The sequence below is a fragment of the Stegodyphus dumicola genome, chromosome 2, assembly GCF_044657685.1.
Source record: "Stegodyphus dumicola isolate Sdum_Otavi_A_Nest chromosome 2, ASM4465768v1".
Lineage (NCBI taxonomy): Eukaryota > Metazoa > Arthropoda > Arachnida > Araneae > Eresidae > Stegodyphus > Stegodyphus dumicola.
The window spans coordinates 283205374-283222521 of NC_140769.1; the positions used below are offsets into that span (position 1 = coordinate 283205374).

Below are 17148 nucleotides of genomic sequence, written 5' to 3' on the forward strand. Positions count from 1 at the left end.
CTCTAGTATTCATAGTAAATCCTCTCAACACAAATAGTAACGAAGTCCATTTGGAATTGATACTGGATCTCAAAAATGCAACTGATCGGTTTAAAAAGTAAAGCTTTGTGGAGTGGAAAATTTACAGAGTTGAAATGCAAGTTGGAAGAGTTGGAGGTCCGGAAATGAATGTATGTGACACAACAAAAGTGGACAGCTTTAAAAGAAATGCTGCGAGTTAAGGCATTTATATTCGACGCATGGAATAGTCATCCAGATTGCTACAGTGAGGTGAAGAAGTTGGCATTTGGAGTGCTGACTATCTTCGGATCGACATATTTGTGCGAGCAAGCGTTCTCTTGCATGAATATAATAAAAAGTACAGTAAGAAGCCAACTAACAAATAAAAATTTAGAGTCGTGTTTGAAACTTAAAACAACAAGTTATGAGCCAAAATTATCAAAACTTTCTAAAACCATGCAAACCCAATGCTCCCACTGAATTTGTTTGCTCAAATGTACGGTATCTTTTTTTTTTTTTTTTTTTTTTTTTAAATTTTAAGTACAAGTTACATAGTTTAGTAAAGTTTAAATTTTCTACTTGAATAACCATTCAAAGCCATCTGTCTTATTCAATTTGTTTGCTCAATTGTTTGTTATTGAAGTACAAGTTAGTGTTGTAAGTAAATGTTTAGTTGTTTTACTTTTTTACTTAAATAATAATTATCTAATAATGCTCTATATATATTATGTAATTTGTTGTGAAAAACACTATTTATATATGAATAAATATATTTTTTTTTATTAAACAACTTTATTTATGCGAGTACTATTTATTGTTGGCAAGAAAAAATTTGGTGGCTCTTTAAAAACTCTGAAATTTTGTAAACTGTAATTTTTGACTCTTCCGACTCAAAAGGTTGTCGACCCCTACCTTATGGCCATGTTAGGTAGTTTCTGCCAGCTCTGATACATCTGTAATTCTATGGTTTTGCTTATTGTTGCTGACATTTAAACTTGAGATGCCAGTTAAGAGTTTTGAGCAAACTTCAATTTAAATTTTATTGTATAGTCTTTGACTCCTAGGTTGCATTTTCAAAATTTGAATTTGACTATTACTTTAGTTGCATCGCTACAAGCGATGGTTGATTTCTGTAAACACAAGAGGTGCAAGTTCCAAGTTCGATTAAAATCAAGTATTTGGAGTTAATCAATTAAAGTGTAAAAGTTTTAATCACTTATTAAAGTGATTAAAATCAAATGTCTGCAGTTATTCAATCAAGTGTCTACAGTTAATTTCATATACAGCAATAATTTACTTTAGGTCTGTTAGGAGTGTGAAACTAATTTATGCTCCTATGGCAAATCAAACTCTATAGACGACTTTACATGAAATCCTCGATAATCAGTTGAAACTGTGGTAAAATTGAAATGTTTTCTTCAATTTATGCCATGGTATAAAAATTATTTTTGATTAAAAAAAAATTAATTTTTATGTGTCAGAAATTTTTAAAACTGCTATTATTTATAACTGAGTGATGGTTACAAAATCCAGGACACAACTCTTGGCTACACACCTGTAATGCAACATTTAAAAAAATATTTTTTGATAATTTATTTAGATATATGGAGGGAGTGTAAAATCAGCATATATAAGACGTTAAAACGTTTTCTTTTAATTTAAGCTGCATTCTAATTTTACATCTTAAAAATCAGAATAGAAAGTGCAGCTTATATTTAAAAAAAAAATCTGATGTGTACACCACATGACTTCCTTGTACGGAATATTAAATAATATGCATTTTTTCTTGCATTTCATTTAAACTTATTGGATTGAATTAAATCTACTTCGCCAACAGTGCATAAATCACAACAGAATAAATGCATTCTTTAAAATTCACTCTAGTATATGTTTACCATAGTGACACTCTGGCGCTAGATTCACTTAACAGTATTAATAATTATATAACAGAAACTAAGTTAACTATTATATAATCCAATAATTATATAACAGTTAACTTATATATTTCATTCATATTATAACTCATAATGCACAAAATTTATATCATTTAAAGAATAGAATTATCTAATCATTGCCACATGTTCTATTCAAATACTATAATGAAGCTAGAATGATGTATAAAAGAAATTAAGCAAACAAAAGAAAAAAGAAACAGTTTTTCACAGACGATTGAGTATTTCTCCTTCAATTAATTCAGTTCTCACTTCGCGAGAAGGCAAAAATACATAAAAACTCAAAATATCTATATTAAAAATTACGAAGTAAATCTTAAACACTTATTTCCTCGAAAAAATTCCAGAAAGAATTAAGCATGATTTAATTGGCAATAATAAATGAATGCGTTATGTTTGTTGTTGCGAAACTAAGTTTCTCTAGATTGGCAACAAATCCGCTAGTCAGCTGTTTCAAATGTAAACAAGAGCAATGGCCGCCATCAAATTAGTTTTAGCGGCACTTAAACAATTTTAAAATTGTTGATAATTCTACAAACATTGCATACAGATTTACTAAAGGCATAAAACCCTTAACCGGAAGATAAAACAACATAATTCAATCATTTTTAAAGCAAAAAATGTACAATTTATAAACATATAAGAGTAAAGAAACGAAGATCACTGAGCCGGGTAACAGAATGGATATATATATAAATATATTTATATACGTTTGGTGAGGCCGATTGCAACTAAAATACGAGGTGCACATCTACATGTTATAGCAGTCCTATATACAAAATTTCAACGTCCTGAGGCTACTGGTTTTTGAGTTATGTGAGATACGTACGTACATACGTTCGTACGGACGCCACGAAAAATTCTCTTCAAAATTAATTTTAAAGCAGTTTTATAATTTTTTTGAAGGAAAAGAGTATTTTAGTCTGTCCTTACGGACAGATATCACGCAAAAACATCGTTAAATTGCATTCGATAGCGGTCAAAATGGATATTTTCGTTGAAATATGCTGCCTGAAACTTTTCGCGATTACAGTACTTCCTTTTTACTTCGTACAAGGAAGTAAAAAACAGTCCATGCTTAGATTTTTCTATCTGTGTTAGTACTTTTCCGGATGGACATTTACAATGATGTCATAGTAATATTTTTTAATATAATAATTTAATTTTTTTAATAATATTTAATTTTTTGTTATAGTAGTATTTTTTAATATAAATGTCTAGTGACACTGGACTTCTTGTATAATCACTGGATATAGAGTTTTCAAAATAAAATTTATGCACTGGAAGTGTATCTAACCTGAGCTAGACTGTAAGAAATTAATTTATACTTAATTACAGTAATAGCATCCACTTAATGATACCTAATACAAAGCTTTAAAAAAGTATTAGGGGAGAATTATGAAATGAATCCATATGACAGAAACTTAAAACTTACTCCTCTAACTCTGGGAAACATTTGTATAAATAAAATAAGCCAGCGACAGACAGAGTGAATATTGTGACTAAAATAAATATTGCCTTCTTTGTGCTTTGAGGAGCTTTTGCAACTTTACCAGTATCTAAAAACAAAAACAAAACACATTATCACAGAAGAGTACATTTAATCACACTAAAACAATCATTTAGCTTTTTTAGTAAACTGATATTTCAGTTATGATAAAATAAGTTTCATGATACTACAAAGTGATTTATGATATCAAATAATAACTTACTAGGTGATTTGCACTGCCTACAAAAACTGCAATAGAAAATTTAGTTTGCCTATATATATACAAAAAATTTACATATTTATCAGCTGAGAAATCATTACAGGATATTTTTCTGTTATTGGAACCAGATTCAGAGTTGTATGTGTGCATATATATATGCTTACATATACATCTCGTTGCATGCGCACGGTTTCATTAGAGATTGAATGCACAAGTTCGATAAAAGGTTAATAAAATTTATTTTTATCAAAAGAAACATAACATGTTCTGCTAAAATTCTGCGCAGTTTTTAAATTTAACGTTTGGTGTTATCTTCAGGGATTTTCCCCGTGCATTTAAAAGCCAGACGAAGGCTGGCCACGTAGCCGCTAGTAGGTTAATAAAACTGTGATCGTAAGAAATATATCAGAACTCTGGAATTTTCCTCAGATATATTCATACAAGTGTTCACAATATCCCTCAATCAGTAGTTATATTTCAAACCACTAAAAACGTTAAACAGAATGCAATGCGCAGCACATTTAAAGAGAAAGCTAATCCGATTTATCTCAGTTCAAGTGGAACAACTCACAACAATAATAACTAAGCAACTAACTTGAACTGAGATGTTATTCTCTGGCTTTAAGTAGTTTTTAACCGTCTAGCATTTTCTGCTTCTCGAGATTTCTGAACAGCAAAAAGAGGATGTAATTACGGTTAAAGTTAACATGGTGGTCAATTACATTTATTCAATTTCAATACAAATTACCTAGATAAACTTATACTCAATGCTAAATGCACATGCTCCTTTATTTTTACTTTTCCGGCATAGCTTTCTCTGTGTCACACAGGGAAATACAACAATTTTAATTATAATGCTACTAAGCTAGCTAAATACAAAATTTGTAACAATATGTACACTTTGCACACAAGAAAGGGAGACAGTTCTATAACTCCCATTCCACTGGTCCGATTGACAAAATTTAGCTTCCATTTTTCATGTCTCGAAAGCGCGACTTTAGATATATACAGTCAAAAGTCTTTAATCCGGACATCAAAGCTACAAACTTTCTGGGCATGTGTCAACGCATTATGCGTTGACGCATGCGCAGAATGTTTCCTAATTTCAAATTAGGACTTATTGATGTTAATTTTATTCTCAAATTAAGTTTGACATCCAATCTGTTTTGATACTTATTTTTTAAGTACACCAAGGCTGAGAACACAGTTTCACTTGTATAAGTGGTGACAAAAGGCATTAAAAATTGTATTGCTTTTTCGCTTACGCTTGGATACTCCTTTTGACAGCACAACCAAAAATTAATTAGTGGTACAGTTTCAAACACTTTTTAAGATCGGTGTCGCATGAAATTTCAATTAAATTATCAACTTCTTGTTCACTAAGTTAAACATTTCTTCCTTTTCAATATCAACAGAAAAAGGATCTTTAATCCACATATTATTTGAAGGAATATCCGGAAAGTAGTCTTTAAAACTATTTATTAGCTTCGAAAAGATTTTCTTGAATTGAAAATGATAGTGTTCCAAGAGGTAAATCTTCTTCATCATAGTTTGAATGGGTTTCAATAAATTTATGTAATGTTTCAAAAGATTTAAAATTTCCTTTTGGAAGTCGTTGTTTCCACAGAGTCATTTTTTAAATTATTGCAGCGACTTTTTCCGATACTTTGAAAATATTTACACCAAAGCCTTGCAAATTTAAATTCAATTCATTGAATGTAGCAAATATGTCGCACAAATAAACTACTTTTATTAACCACTCGAAATTGTGGAATCTATACTTAAATGGAAAAAGAGCATTTTTTTATTAATAAATAGGTAATAATAACTATTGTCAAATAAAATAAGTAACAAAAATTCAAACATAACCTTGTTTTGATGCACGTGAGTTTACGGCACATGTACCAGAGAAGGCACTGAATGACGTATTAAAATCGCCAATCAGAGCATCTGAATTTAAACGCCCCGGTAGGAAACGGTGGTAAAGTGTTGCCACCTGCAGTATTTGAAAAAGTTAAAAAAAATATTAAATTTATAGCAAAATGTTATACATTTTTTGTGTTTTCACAATTTTTGCCACGACCCAGCTGAAATTATTTGCGACCCGGGGCCAGGTTGCAACCCACACTTTGGGAAACGCTGACCTATATCATAGTTAAAAATGACACATAAAATTAAAAATGAATTTCCAAAAGAAATTACCAAGTTATAATTTTTACAATTTTTTAACCAAAATTATTTGGCTTACATTTTTTCCATTTATAATATAAATGTTTAATAAATAATTTCATTATATAGTACAAAGTCTTTAATCCGGACTCGTCGGGACTTCGGTGATTCCGGATTAGGGGTTTTTCCCGATTATAGATCATCAATTTAAATCTGGTAAGATGGCATGCAGAAATTATAAAATTAAAAATAAGAAACCGTAATTTATGAAATAAAGAGCAATTATGATTTAAAGGGTATCAAAATTTACAAAAAAAAAAAAAAAAGTTTAATATTTATTTGTTTACTTTATTAAACATTTCTTTCAATGTAAGTTGTTTAAGTTGCTTCCTTTTTTGTGCTAATACTTTCGCTTTAATTCTATAAACAGACATAATTTCTTGTTCAGTTCCACTGTTCAAGTCCTGTAATTGCTGTGTCGAGAATACCAACTAACTTGTCAATCGAAATGTTTTTCGTTTTCAATAACCTCTCTGTCACTTTCTTCACTATCGGAAGCAGTACATCAAAACATGTTTTTGCTTTGTAGATCCTTTGGCAGCTCCAGAATTGGAAACTCTTTTTGACATAATCGAAAGTTCAAGCTTAATTTTTATAAAATTGCTCTAACAGTCTGCAAAAAATAATAAGCCGGATCAAATTAGAAGATTAAGGAACAATGCAATCGGCAACATTAACTGAAATAGATAATTTTAGCCTAGCTTATACCGTCCTTTATACATTAAACACGCATGCGTAAACGTATTATGCACATGCGTAAAGGTATTATGCGTTTACGCATGCACAGAAAGTTTGTAGCTTTGAGGTTCGGATTATAGATCATTCAAGATTATCGACGTCCAGATTAAAGACTTTGTACTGTATAGCATTTTCCAAAATTAGATAAGCTGTAACATAAAATACTTGAGACATGCAAAATATTTTTAAACAATGATCACTACTAGCAATTATTTACAAATGAAGTTTCACAAGAGAATTTGACACATAACAACATTAAATTCAAACGAAACAGCCACTCAAATGAAAAGGTACCAAGTCACGAAACTGTAGAACTTACTAATGTAAAAGAAAAATGTCATCACATATTGCTTTCTGAAAAATTAAGCATGTGATGCAAATTACAAGCTTTAAAATGAATATTACAATTTCATTGGGTAAAATTCACCCAGTCTGTAGAAGGGAATATGCAATTACAGTAATTCCTGAATTTATGTAAATTCAGTTGCATAAATGCACAAAGGTCATAATGATAATACTCAAACATAACCAACTAGAAACAAAGACTTCATAAGTAATTTCTTCTTTACTCAACCCATATTCCTTGCATTTCTATTATATTCACACAGTTAATTTAGACACTTTTGTATCACTGTTTGTGTTTGCTGTTTATTTACCCTTACTAGTCTTAAAAAATGGATATGAAACACAAAATCAAATGCACTAGTAATAAATCTAAATAAAATAAATGAAAATAATGGTACTTTTCCGTTTTGCCGGCGCAAGCGATAAAGTCGCCAATAATACTACAACCGATGCCAAACGGAATATTCTCGCTGGTAACCTTTTACGCCTCAGTCAGGTAGTTCAGTTTTATGTCTAAGGTCATTTTCGGCAATTAAATCAATTAGGATGCAATCACAGCGCTTACCCGAAGCCGAAAATATAGAAAAGGTAAAGTCAAGGGTTAAATTCATCAATTCTAATGAGAATGCATTAGCGAAGTAAAGCACTGCAGTTTTACATAATTTCTGAGTAAGCTATTTGTATGAATTGAAGTATTTCTTGCATTTAAACTTGTGTTCCAAATTAAGATTTAACTTGAAATTAATGTAGATAATTACTGAGAGCATTATATTTTTGTAGAGTAGTATACGTGAGATGAGTTCGCTTGGGGTTACGTGATATGAATCGGCGAAACAGGATGTTAAACCATGAAAGCATAGTAAATTCTTAAATTAATGTCTTTTTATAAATTTATTGCCTTTATTTAATGGCTTTTTATAAAATTTTAAGCGATATTAAAATGTTTATGCCTTCAAAAAAAGAATTCTTAGGACTAACATTTTTTTAATATTTTTGTGTGTATAATGTATGTTGTCGCCAATAAAGTCTGCTTGGCGAGATTTGCGCCAGCGAAACGGAAAAGTACCAAAATAATTTGTACATATGAAGATGAGAAAATGGTATCAGCTATTGCTCATGATATAAAGTGATTTGTATCACGAAAAATAGCACTTTATATCATTGTCATCACAATGATATAAAGTGCTATTTCTTTAGTGAAGGATAAAGTTGATATTACTGAAATGCATGAACACTACGAACCAAGAGGCTTGGTTCAATTTCAGAAGCACACATTGATGAGTTTTTAACTATTCAACAGAAGGTTATGCCTTTACATAAAGCATAACAAGGGAGGACCAACATCATAGATATAAGATTCAACAAGTGTACATATCTACACTGCAACAAAATCCCATTCAGGCAGCAAGTGCTGATTTTTATTACCTCAGACTTCATCAAGAACGGCAGACATTAACAAAGAACAGCATTTTTCTTTACATCATCAACCTCCAACACTGACTCTCTCAAATAACCTATCGCAAGACACTTTTTTATTTGATTTTTTATACTCTTTTAGGTATTTTTCTTATTTTTATAATTTTATATTCGAGTTAATACTGCTTAATGATGTTTCATTTATCAAATAATACTGCATAAAAAGTACATATCATATTAAGATACATATGCATCGATACCTTGATTACATATGCATATAACAATATTAATAAATACAAAGACCGAAATTTGGACTTCCGGGATTTTTCCAGATATTAGATCATTGGTTTAAATCTAGTAATATGGCATGTAGAAATTATAAAATTAAACATATGAAATTGTGATTTATGAAATAATGAAGTATTTATGATCTAAAGAGTATCAAAATTTTAAAAAAAGCTTAATATTTATGTCTTTACTTTATTAAACATTTCTTTCGATGTAAATTCTTTAAGTTGCTTCGTTTTTGGTGCTGATCCTTTCTCTTTAATTCTATTAGACAGACATAATTTCTTGTTCTGTTACATTGTTGAAGTCTTGTAACTGCTGTTTCAAGAATTCTGACTAATTTGTCAGTCGAGATTTTTTTTGTTTCTAGTAACTTCTCTGTCACTTTTTCACTATCAGTTGTGGTATTTTCTAGATCTATATCAATACTACAGATTTTCACCATTCATTAATTGATTGATGATTCAGAAGCATTGTCATCATAATGAAAAACTTCTTTTATATAATCTTCATTTATTACCGCTTCTCCACATTTCTTTACAAAAGGTGTTAATTGGAAAATTTCACCTTTGTTCGGCGATATCCGAAAACCTTTAAAATTAGTGGCTATCAGCATCAAATTTAGCTATTCTTCACTATACATATTTGGCTATGCATCATTAGCTTGGCGACTAACGACAAGTTGTTTCGTTAAATTTTATCTTGCTTTATCGCACACCGAGACAATTAAGCCTGAAATGTATTAGTTATTTGTTAACTTATGTCTATTTCTTACACATGCTTAAGGCTTATCAGAGTTCTGAATAAATTAATTGCCATATATAAGCCTTATTGAGGGCTGGCACAAGATATCTTACCGCCTCTGTTTGTCCTAAATTTTGCAACTCGGTGCGGCCATACGAGCTCTCGTGGTGGTTCTGGATTTATGTGAATAACAGATCAGTTATTCTTAATTCAAACAGCCCTAAATGTAATCTATGGGTCTATGAATATCATCAACAAAATCTATTTTTAGCACAAGGAAAGAAATTTTTGTTAAATTTTTCCTTGTCAACAATTTTTAGCACACTTAAATCTGTAATCATAGCCAAGCGTAATGTCAATATAAAAGGTTACCATACTCCTTTATTATTCAATTACTAACATAAAAAAAAGATTGTTTTAGCATAGCTACATGAAACATTACTCAAGTTGTCATAAAACATAAACTTTCCTTTCATTACTGATAAACATGCAGTAATGAAAGGAAAGTATAATAAATAATGATTCACCAGGTTGGCATCAAATCAACGATGTATGTATGTGGAATGTTTCATTTGAGATATGTGCCAAGCAGATACGCAGCAATGGAGCCAAATTACAGATCACACAAATTTATGCTAAAATGATTGTTTCTTCAATAACAAGGTATTTTATATAGTGTCGAAGTGAAATTAAGATTCGGGACTTTACAGATGTTTTATTATGCGCGGAGGGGTGGGGGAAAAACATGCGAATGCGTAAAGCCTACAAGAAAACGTTGTAGTTGGTTTTGAGGTCCGGATTTAGATCATTTCGGATAATGGACGTCCGGATTTCAGACTTTGTACTGTATAGCAATTTTGGCACTTTCTTGTTATAGTGGTTATTCATATGTAATACAGAATCAAATAACTCTGACTTAAGCCCTTAATTAATAATTAAAATAATTGTTTTGCATGGTAACTACTGTACTCAACTCAAAACTATTCTTTGGGCAGCACTCAGTCCCAGATCCATCACAACTTATCATCTAGTTACTATATGTAATCAGCACTTTTTCACAAAAGGTTGGTGAATCTTTACAGTATGGTAACTTGGCGATTTTTTGGCGAAAATTTGGCGACCAACCCTGCTACAGCAACCTGCTAGTTTAGTTTTGGATGCCATTTTGTTTTCATGAAGAAAAGGTATTTTTTTTTTTTTTTAATTAATATTTTTTTCCAACAATCTGCTAGCTGAATTACGCTTATGCTAGAACTTTTATGGAACAAAAGTGCTTACTCATGACGAAGATTAGGTGCGAAATTGAGAGAAAGTGCAGAATCGCCCACTGCTTGCCGCGTTTTTAAGAATTGCACATACACGGTATCCATGTACACGTCGACCTATTTTCACTTAAAAAAAAATCCCAGAATTGCACAAAAATGGCATTGCACACACTCTAGACTTTATCCATGTACACTGCTAAAGTCCTAGCTAGTAACCTTTATCGCCTTACCAAAATGTCACCAAACTACCTGTTACCATATTCCAAAGATTTATGGAACAATCACTACCACTTGGAAATTTTTTCACACACAAACCAAGGGGTACTGTAAAGATCAACCCCTACACTTATATCTTGGAAAGTTTTATACTTTTTAAGAAAAACTAAAATCATAAGAAGTTTGTCTCCCATATGACAAAAATTCATTCGGATATTTAATTTCAAAATTTGGAATTTTTGATGCCATTTTCAACTTGTCTCCAGGGATCTGTTGCTGCAATAATTTCAGGAAATACGTTTAAATGAAGGAGAAAATGTATATAATTGAATAGGCCATACAAGCAGGTCCATATGGTCTCCGCATCAGGCATTTTTCTTTCTTAGTGAGAATAGATTATTATAAATGGGCAGTTATATGGGAAGAATAATTAAACAAAAACCTTAAAGTGTGTATGTCTTGTATGGTAAAAGAAGTATGTAAAAAAATAGTTAGCACTTGAGATATCAGTGAAATAGACATAAATATACCCAAACAAAAACTTTTCTTCAGAACCATCAATTAGTTCATGAATGTTCTCCAAAGTTGTCAAACAATTCTTAAATTTTCGGGTAGGAGTGGGGATAATTAGAAAATAGACTCTACCTTTTAACTTCTGACTAAAACTCACATGTACACATACTGTATGTATACATAAATATGTAGATTTTTAGATCCTCCCATCCTAGTGAAGCAAAATATAAACTAATTAAGACTATTACATAATTACTAATTCAGAAGTCAAACAACAAAAATCAGCGTTATATTTAAAAAATTTTCACAGGACTAGTTTCGATGGTTTTACCGAACCATCATCTTCAGCTGCAAAACCGCAAATGAACAAGATAGGAAATAATGTTTAGATAAGATAAGAAAGCCTGGACAAGAATAAGCAAGTGGCGCCATCTGTTGGCTAAACCAGAACTAAAACATAATTTCTCTAAAAGCCGAAGGCAAATTTGGATTGGAATTAGGATCGTTAACTAGAACAGAAAGATTTTTATGAATGTGAAATGCCTCTAGAAAATCCAGTTCTCCAATGGAAGATGTTTTTTGAATAATTTTGGCAGCAGAAAAATTGAAAGTGTGATTTTCGGACCAACAATGCTGAGCAACAGAAGCTCCTTTTTTCTAACATATGCCTCATGTTCTTTGATGCGAAATTTTAAGGCTCTCTTAGTTTGGCCAATGTAAATTAAACCACACTGGCAAGGAATCCTATAAATACCCCAGGAATTCATATCCGGAATGGGGTCCTTGAGTATAGAAGTTGGAATTTTATTGATGGGAGAGTAAACAACCCGAAAGTTAAATTTCTGCAAAATATGTGCAACTTTATAGCTAATTGATGGAAAGAAGGGAATGACAACAGAATTTTTATAATCTCCTAAAGTAAGAGTGTGGCTTTTAGTGTGTTGAGATGAGAATTTTTTAACTGCTTGATTAATAATGTTGGGTGAAAAGCCCCTGTCAATAGCTATTGCTTTTAAATAATTTAGTTCTTCATCAAGGGCTAGTTTGGAGGAGCAAACTTGAAGAGCACGGAAAACATAGGAATAAAATGAAGCTAACTTTTGTTTAGTCGGATGACATGATTTAAAGTGTGGTGGAAGGCAAACCGATGAGGGTTTACGGTAAACTGTAGTACTGAAGTTGGATATGTTACGTGTGACCAGAATGTCGAGAAGCGGAAGAGAATTGCAAGTCTCAAGTTCAAAAGTGAACTGAATAGCAGGATCAATAGAATTCATTGTTGAAAGAACTTTATTCAAATCATCTTTATTACCTTCAAACAGGGTAAAAGTATCGTCTACGTAGCGGAACCATGCCGGGAATTTTAAAGTTTCAAACAATTTTGATTCATAATAATGCATGTAGATATCAGCCAGGATGGGACTGAGGGGGCTTCCCATGGCTAATCCCTCAGTTTGCTTGTAATATTTATTTTGGAAAACAAAATGTGTTTGTTTCAAACAGAGTTGAGTGAGAGAAATTAGCTCATCAATTTCGATGCAAGAGAAATGAAATTCGCGAAGTCTGGTTTCTAGACATCTTAATGCACCCTCCACTGGGACATTGGTGAATAATGATTTTACATCAAAAGAAACCATGAGTAAATTACGAGGAGAAATGTTTTTAACCTTTTTTACAAACTCTATTGAATTTTTTATGATGTAAATGTTATTGTCTAATAGAGTGGAAAATCTAGAAACTAAATATTTAGCTAATGGATACGAGGCAGTACCTAAATTTGATACAATAGAGCGGAAAGGAATACTACTTTTATGAATTTTGGGAAGAGCATATAATCTGGCACAATTCGCAACAGATGGGATAAGTGAATGTTTTAAGTTGCTTGAAATGATTTGCGAAGATTTGATCGCAGTTTTTATTTTGGATAAGTCCGAAGGTGAAGGATCTTTAGGGATAGGATTATATGGTCCTTCGTTTAAGAGTTTAGTGACACCATCGATGTAAGTGTTCTTATCCATGACGACTATCTGGCCACCTTTGTCGGCCTTTGAAATGACAATATCCGGGTTAGAATGAATCTCGCGCATTGTAGCTCTTTCTCTCACAGTTAGATTTGGTTTCAAAGGTTTATTATTGAATTTCACATTATGAGCGATAAGATGCCTAATCATTTCGATAAGATAGATAAGATGCCAACAGATGGCGCCACTTGCTTATTCTTGTCCAGGCTTTCTTATCTTATCTAAACATTATTTCCTATCTTGTTCATTTGCGGTTTTGCAGCTGAAGATGATGGTTCGGTAAAACCATCGAAACTAGTCCTGTGAAAATTTTTTAAATATTACATAATTCTTTGACTGCAGAATCTACGGTATTTTAACATCTTTGGAAGCTATTATTTCTTAATCTTGGTTTCAGAATTTCATAATTTAACGTAAGTATGGCCTCATTAATAAATTTATAGAGTTTCTTAAACTTGATAGTCAATCACGCGTAAACGAAGCTTAATAACTAATTATAAAGATATACATTTTTGAATACACAATCAACTAACAACTTTCTTAACAATGACATTCATAATACGCACCTAACAAACACATACATATAAATTTTACAGTATTTCATAATTTACAAATAATTTAAATAAAATCAAATTAATATTCTAAGTTTTTCTTACCTAAATCAATTTTTTTCACATCGTTATGACAATTAGAACAATGAACCGACATAATTTTTTAACAAATTTAAAGAACAAATGCTCCTCGAAAAGGAAACAAATCACCGTCGGCAGAAGAAAAGGAAAACAATATGTTGAGTTGCACAAAGTGTTGCAAATTATAAACATATTATAAAAATGTAAATTTAATTTTGGTAATAATATTTCTTAATTTATGTGCTAAAATTAATAGTAATATCTATAAAAGGTATTTTGTCTTAGTTCATAGAGTGTTAAATATATTTAAATGTTAAACTTTCTTTTTCGACTTTAAAATTATATTAGAAAGTGTATAACCTGATCATTATTTTGAATTTAATGCATAAAACATGGATATACTGATACCTAAGAAATGAAAACTAATGACCTTAAAAGAAAATTTATTCAAGAAGAAGACGAAAATGACTTAATTAAATTTTTGCGTCGTGATTATCGATTATTTCACTATTTTCATAAAGCGCCCTCTAGGGAAATTGATTTTGTCACGAAAAATGGCTACCCATTTAATGATTCTTGATGACAGCGTCCATTTGCCGAATTTGAGAGTTTTAAATTAAAGAAATTTAATTAAAATATTAAATAGTGCTTCCAAAAATTATTTTAGTTGCAAAACCAGTTTTTTAAGGGTAAGTGTAATTAATTAATTAACGTATATAGTCACGTTTTAGTATGAATATCGGCCGCACTTTTGGTAAATTGGTGTAATGTCTGCTTTTAAATTTGTTCTTCTTCAGAAGTTGTTTGCAAGAAATATGTTATGCATTTATTCTTTGTTTTGTATTGTCATTCGTAAACGAATAACGTAAGTTTTCTTAAATAACAATAATTCCTTTGCTGCAATTTGCATTGGTGCTTCCAATGCTCAACTAAACGTTTAAAAAGTAATTAGTGGCAAATGAATTTTTGTCATTTCTTACTTTGTTACAAACAGAGTTTTGTTCTCGCCATTCATTTATATTTTACATGAGTATAAAAAAAAGTCATGCTGTCAATCAAAATGTTTACATTTTGTGAAATTAAAGTATTAACACAGAGTGAATTCAGTGAACATTGTACTTTTAAGAAGAGTCCTATAAATTATTTTTTAGCATAATCAAAATTATATGGATTCCGTATATTAGTTTGGGTTATCTTTAGTATATTTTTGTTTTTTTTCCCATCTCTAATGTGACGACCCAGTTAAACTCAAAATGCCATCAGTAATGCATCCCTCCTCTTGAGTTGTTAGCCTTTGCGTACTTTGACGAGTAATCTCCAGTATATGTTTAAGTAATATAATGCAAAATAAAATAAAAATCGCATTTTAAATTCGTCCCATATTCAATTCAGAATAAACCACATGCAAAAACTAAAAAACAGGCAAACTGCAAGGAGGGCTAAAACCAAAACTGGAAAAAAAAAAAGAAAAAAAGGTCCTTCTCCTGAAAACAAAATTGTTTTGTCATCAGGGGTTGGTGAAACAAAGAAAGTAAATAAGAAAAAGGCCTCTTTCTGAATGAACAAAGTTCAAAATTTAAAAAGTAATCAGTCCAAACTGAAGTAAGCAATGCCAAAAATGCAAAATTATAGCATCAGAAACATAGAAAAATTAGATAGAGTCCATGCAGAATAACAATGGAAACAAAATATGCAAATATAGTAATCCATTATTTGAAAATGAAACCAAGTAAACGTTTTTTAAATCAGAATTTGAAGATTTTTACTTCCTGCTTTAAGTAGTATATATATTTGGCATAAAATGTAAGTTGCAGATACTGTTAAGAGATATCATTTTAAAATTGTATCAAAAGTTTTGTATTTTTATTGTTCATTTAAAGTTTGAAGAACAGAAATGTTTTAAAATGTTTGATGTATCTTAAGTGGAGCTCCATTGAAAAGCATGATTTTTTTAAAAATTGTATATATTCGTTGACATTCTATCGGATGAAGTTGTAAATTTTCTAATTTTCATTTGAATAAAATATATTGCTATCTATTATTTGGTACTAACCATAATAAGCTTTTGCTTAAATGTGAGATTTTTGTACTTTTAGGTTTGCTATTATGACTGGGATGTAAAAAAATATTCTGCAGACCCTAATTGATAAAGCGAATTATTGCTACATATTTAACAACTTACAAAATACAGAAGAAACTGATGCAAATTTTGTTCATGACAGTATCACATTTGCTGTCTAAATGTTTTGATTCGGAAGTGTGTGTATTTGTGAATCCAGTTCCAATAATTGAAAAAAAAAAAAAAAAAAAAAAAAATTTTTTTAGCAAGTCCATCTTCAAATTAAAAATCCATGAAATTTGGTTAAATTTAATTACTGCTTTTAACAGAATTAAAAAAAAAAAAAAAAAAAAAAAACTAAGATACACATCATTTCATAAATTCAAAAGATGTTATGGAATGACAGTTTTCCTCACAGACATATTTAACGTAGGAAGTTTAGTATTTGCAGTTTCAGTGTGAAGTCATGCTTTTCATTTTAATTTTTTGTAATATAGCTATGACTGGTTATTGAATTTTTTCAACACATACAGAATTACTCAGTCCGAATAAATTAACACGTAACTGATTTAGAAGAATTTTTTTGCGTTCACAGTTACGTGTTCTGCATTCACAGATATAAAATTAGGCAAAACTCAATCTTAGATTGGCATTGACCCTATAAAAAAATATCCAGTTTGAAGATAACAGGCTCTTTTTTCAAAAATCAAAAATGGGTAATGGTAGATTAATGTCATCAACTGGGCTCCGTTCAGCAATGAGAATACCTGACTAAATTATGACTGATGAATGGCTTTCTTACGAGACTGGACCAATTAGGATATGATTATTGACTTGTAAACTACCAAAAGAACTTTTTCAGCCTTGCAGATGGTACTCAAATAATTGAATCTTGCTTGGGGATTACAAAGCTAAAGATTCTATGCAACATGTGCAATATCACATTATAAATGTTTCTACATTATCTAGCAGAAGCATTTTGGACATCATTAATAAAAAAGATTATATTTTTGGCCATGCT

At 30.7% G+C, this 17148-nt stretch overlaps 2 protein-coding genes across 2 annotated transcripts in view; one reads left to right on the plus strand and one right to left on the minus strand.

Moving 5' to 3' along the window:
- The window catches only part of stas (Transmembrane protein stas), a 49722-nt gene extending 35499 nt beyond the window's left edge, over positions 1 to 14223 (minus strand). The window contains exons 1-2 of the mRNA XM_085812227.1: positions 14093 to 14223; positions 3388 to 3511 (exon numbers count right to left, since the gene is read on the minus strand). Of these exons, the coding sequence (XP_085668353.1) occupies positions 3388 to 3511; positions 14093 to 14144 (176 nt within the window). The 5' untranslated portion in view covers positions 14145 to 14223. The remainder of the gene's footprint in view (positions 1 to 3387; positions 3512 to 14092) is intronic.
- A 381-nt stretch (positions 14224 to 14604) lies between these two features.
- Positions 14605 to 17148, plus strand: part of LOC118181419 (uncharacterized) — a 32113-nt gene continuing 29569 nt past the window's right edge. The window contains exon 1 of the mRNA XM_035350561.2: positions 14605 to 14757. The gene's annotated coding sequence lies outside the window, so the exon portion shown is untranslated. The remainder of the gene's footprint in view (positions 14758 to 17148) is intronic.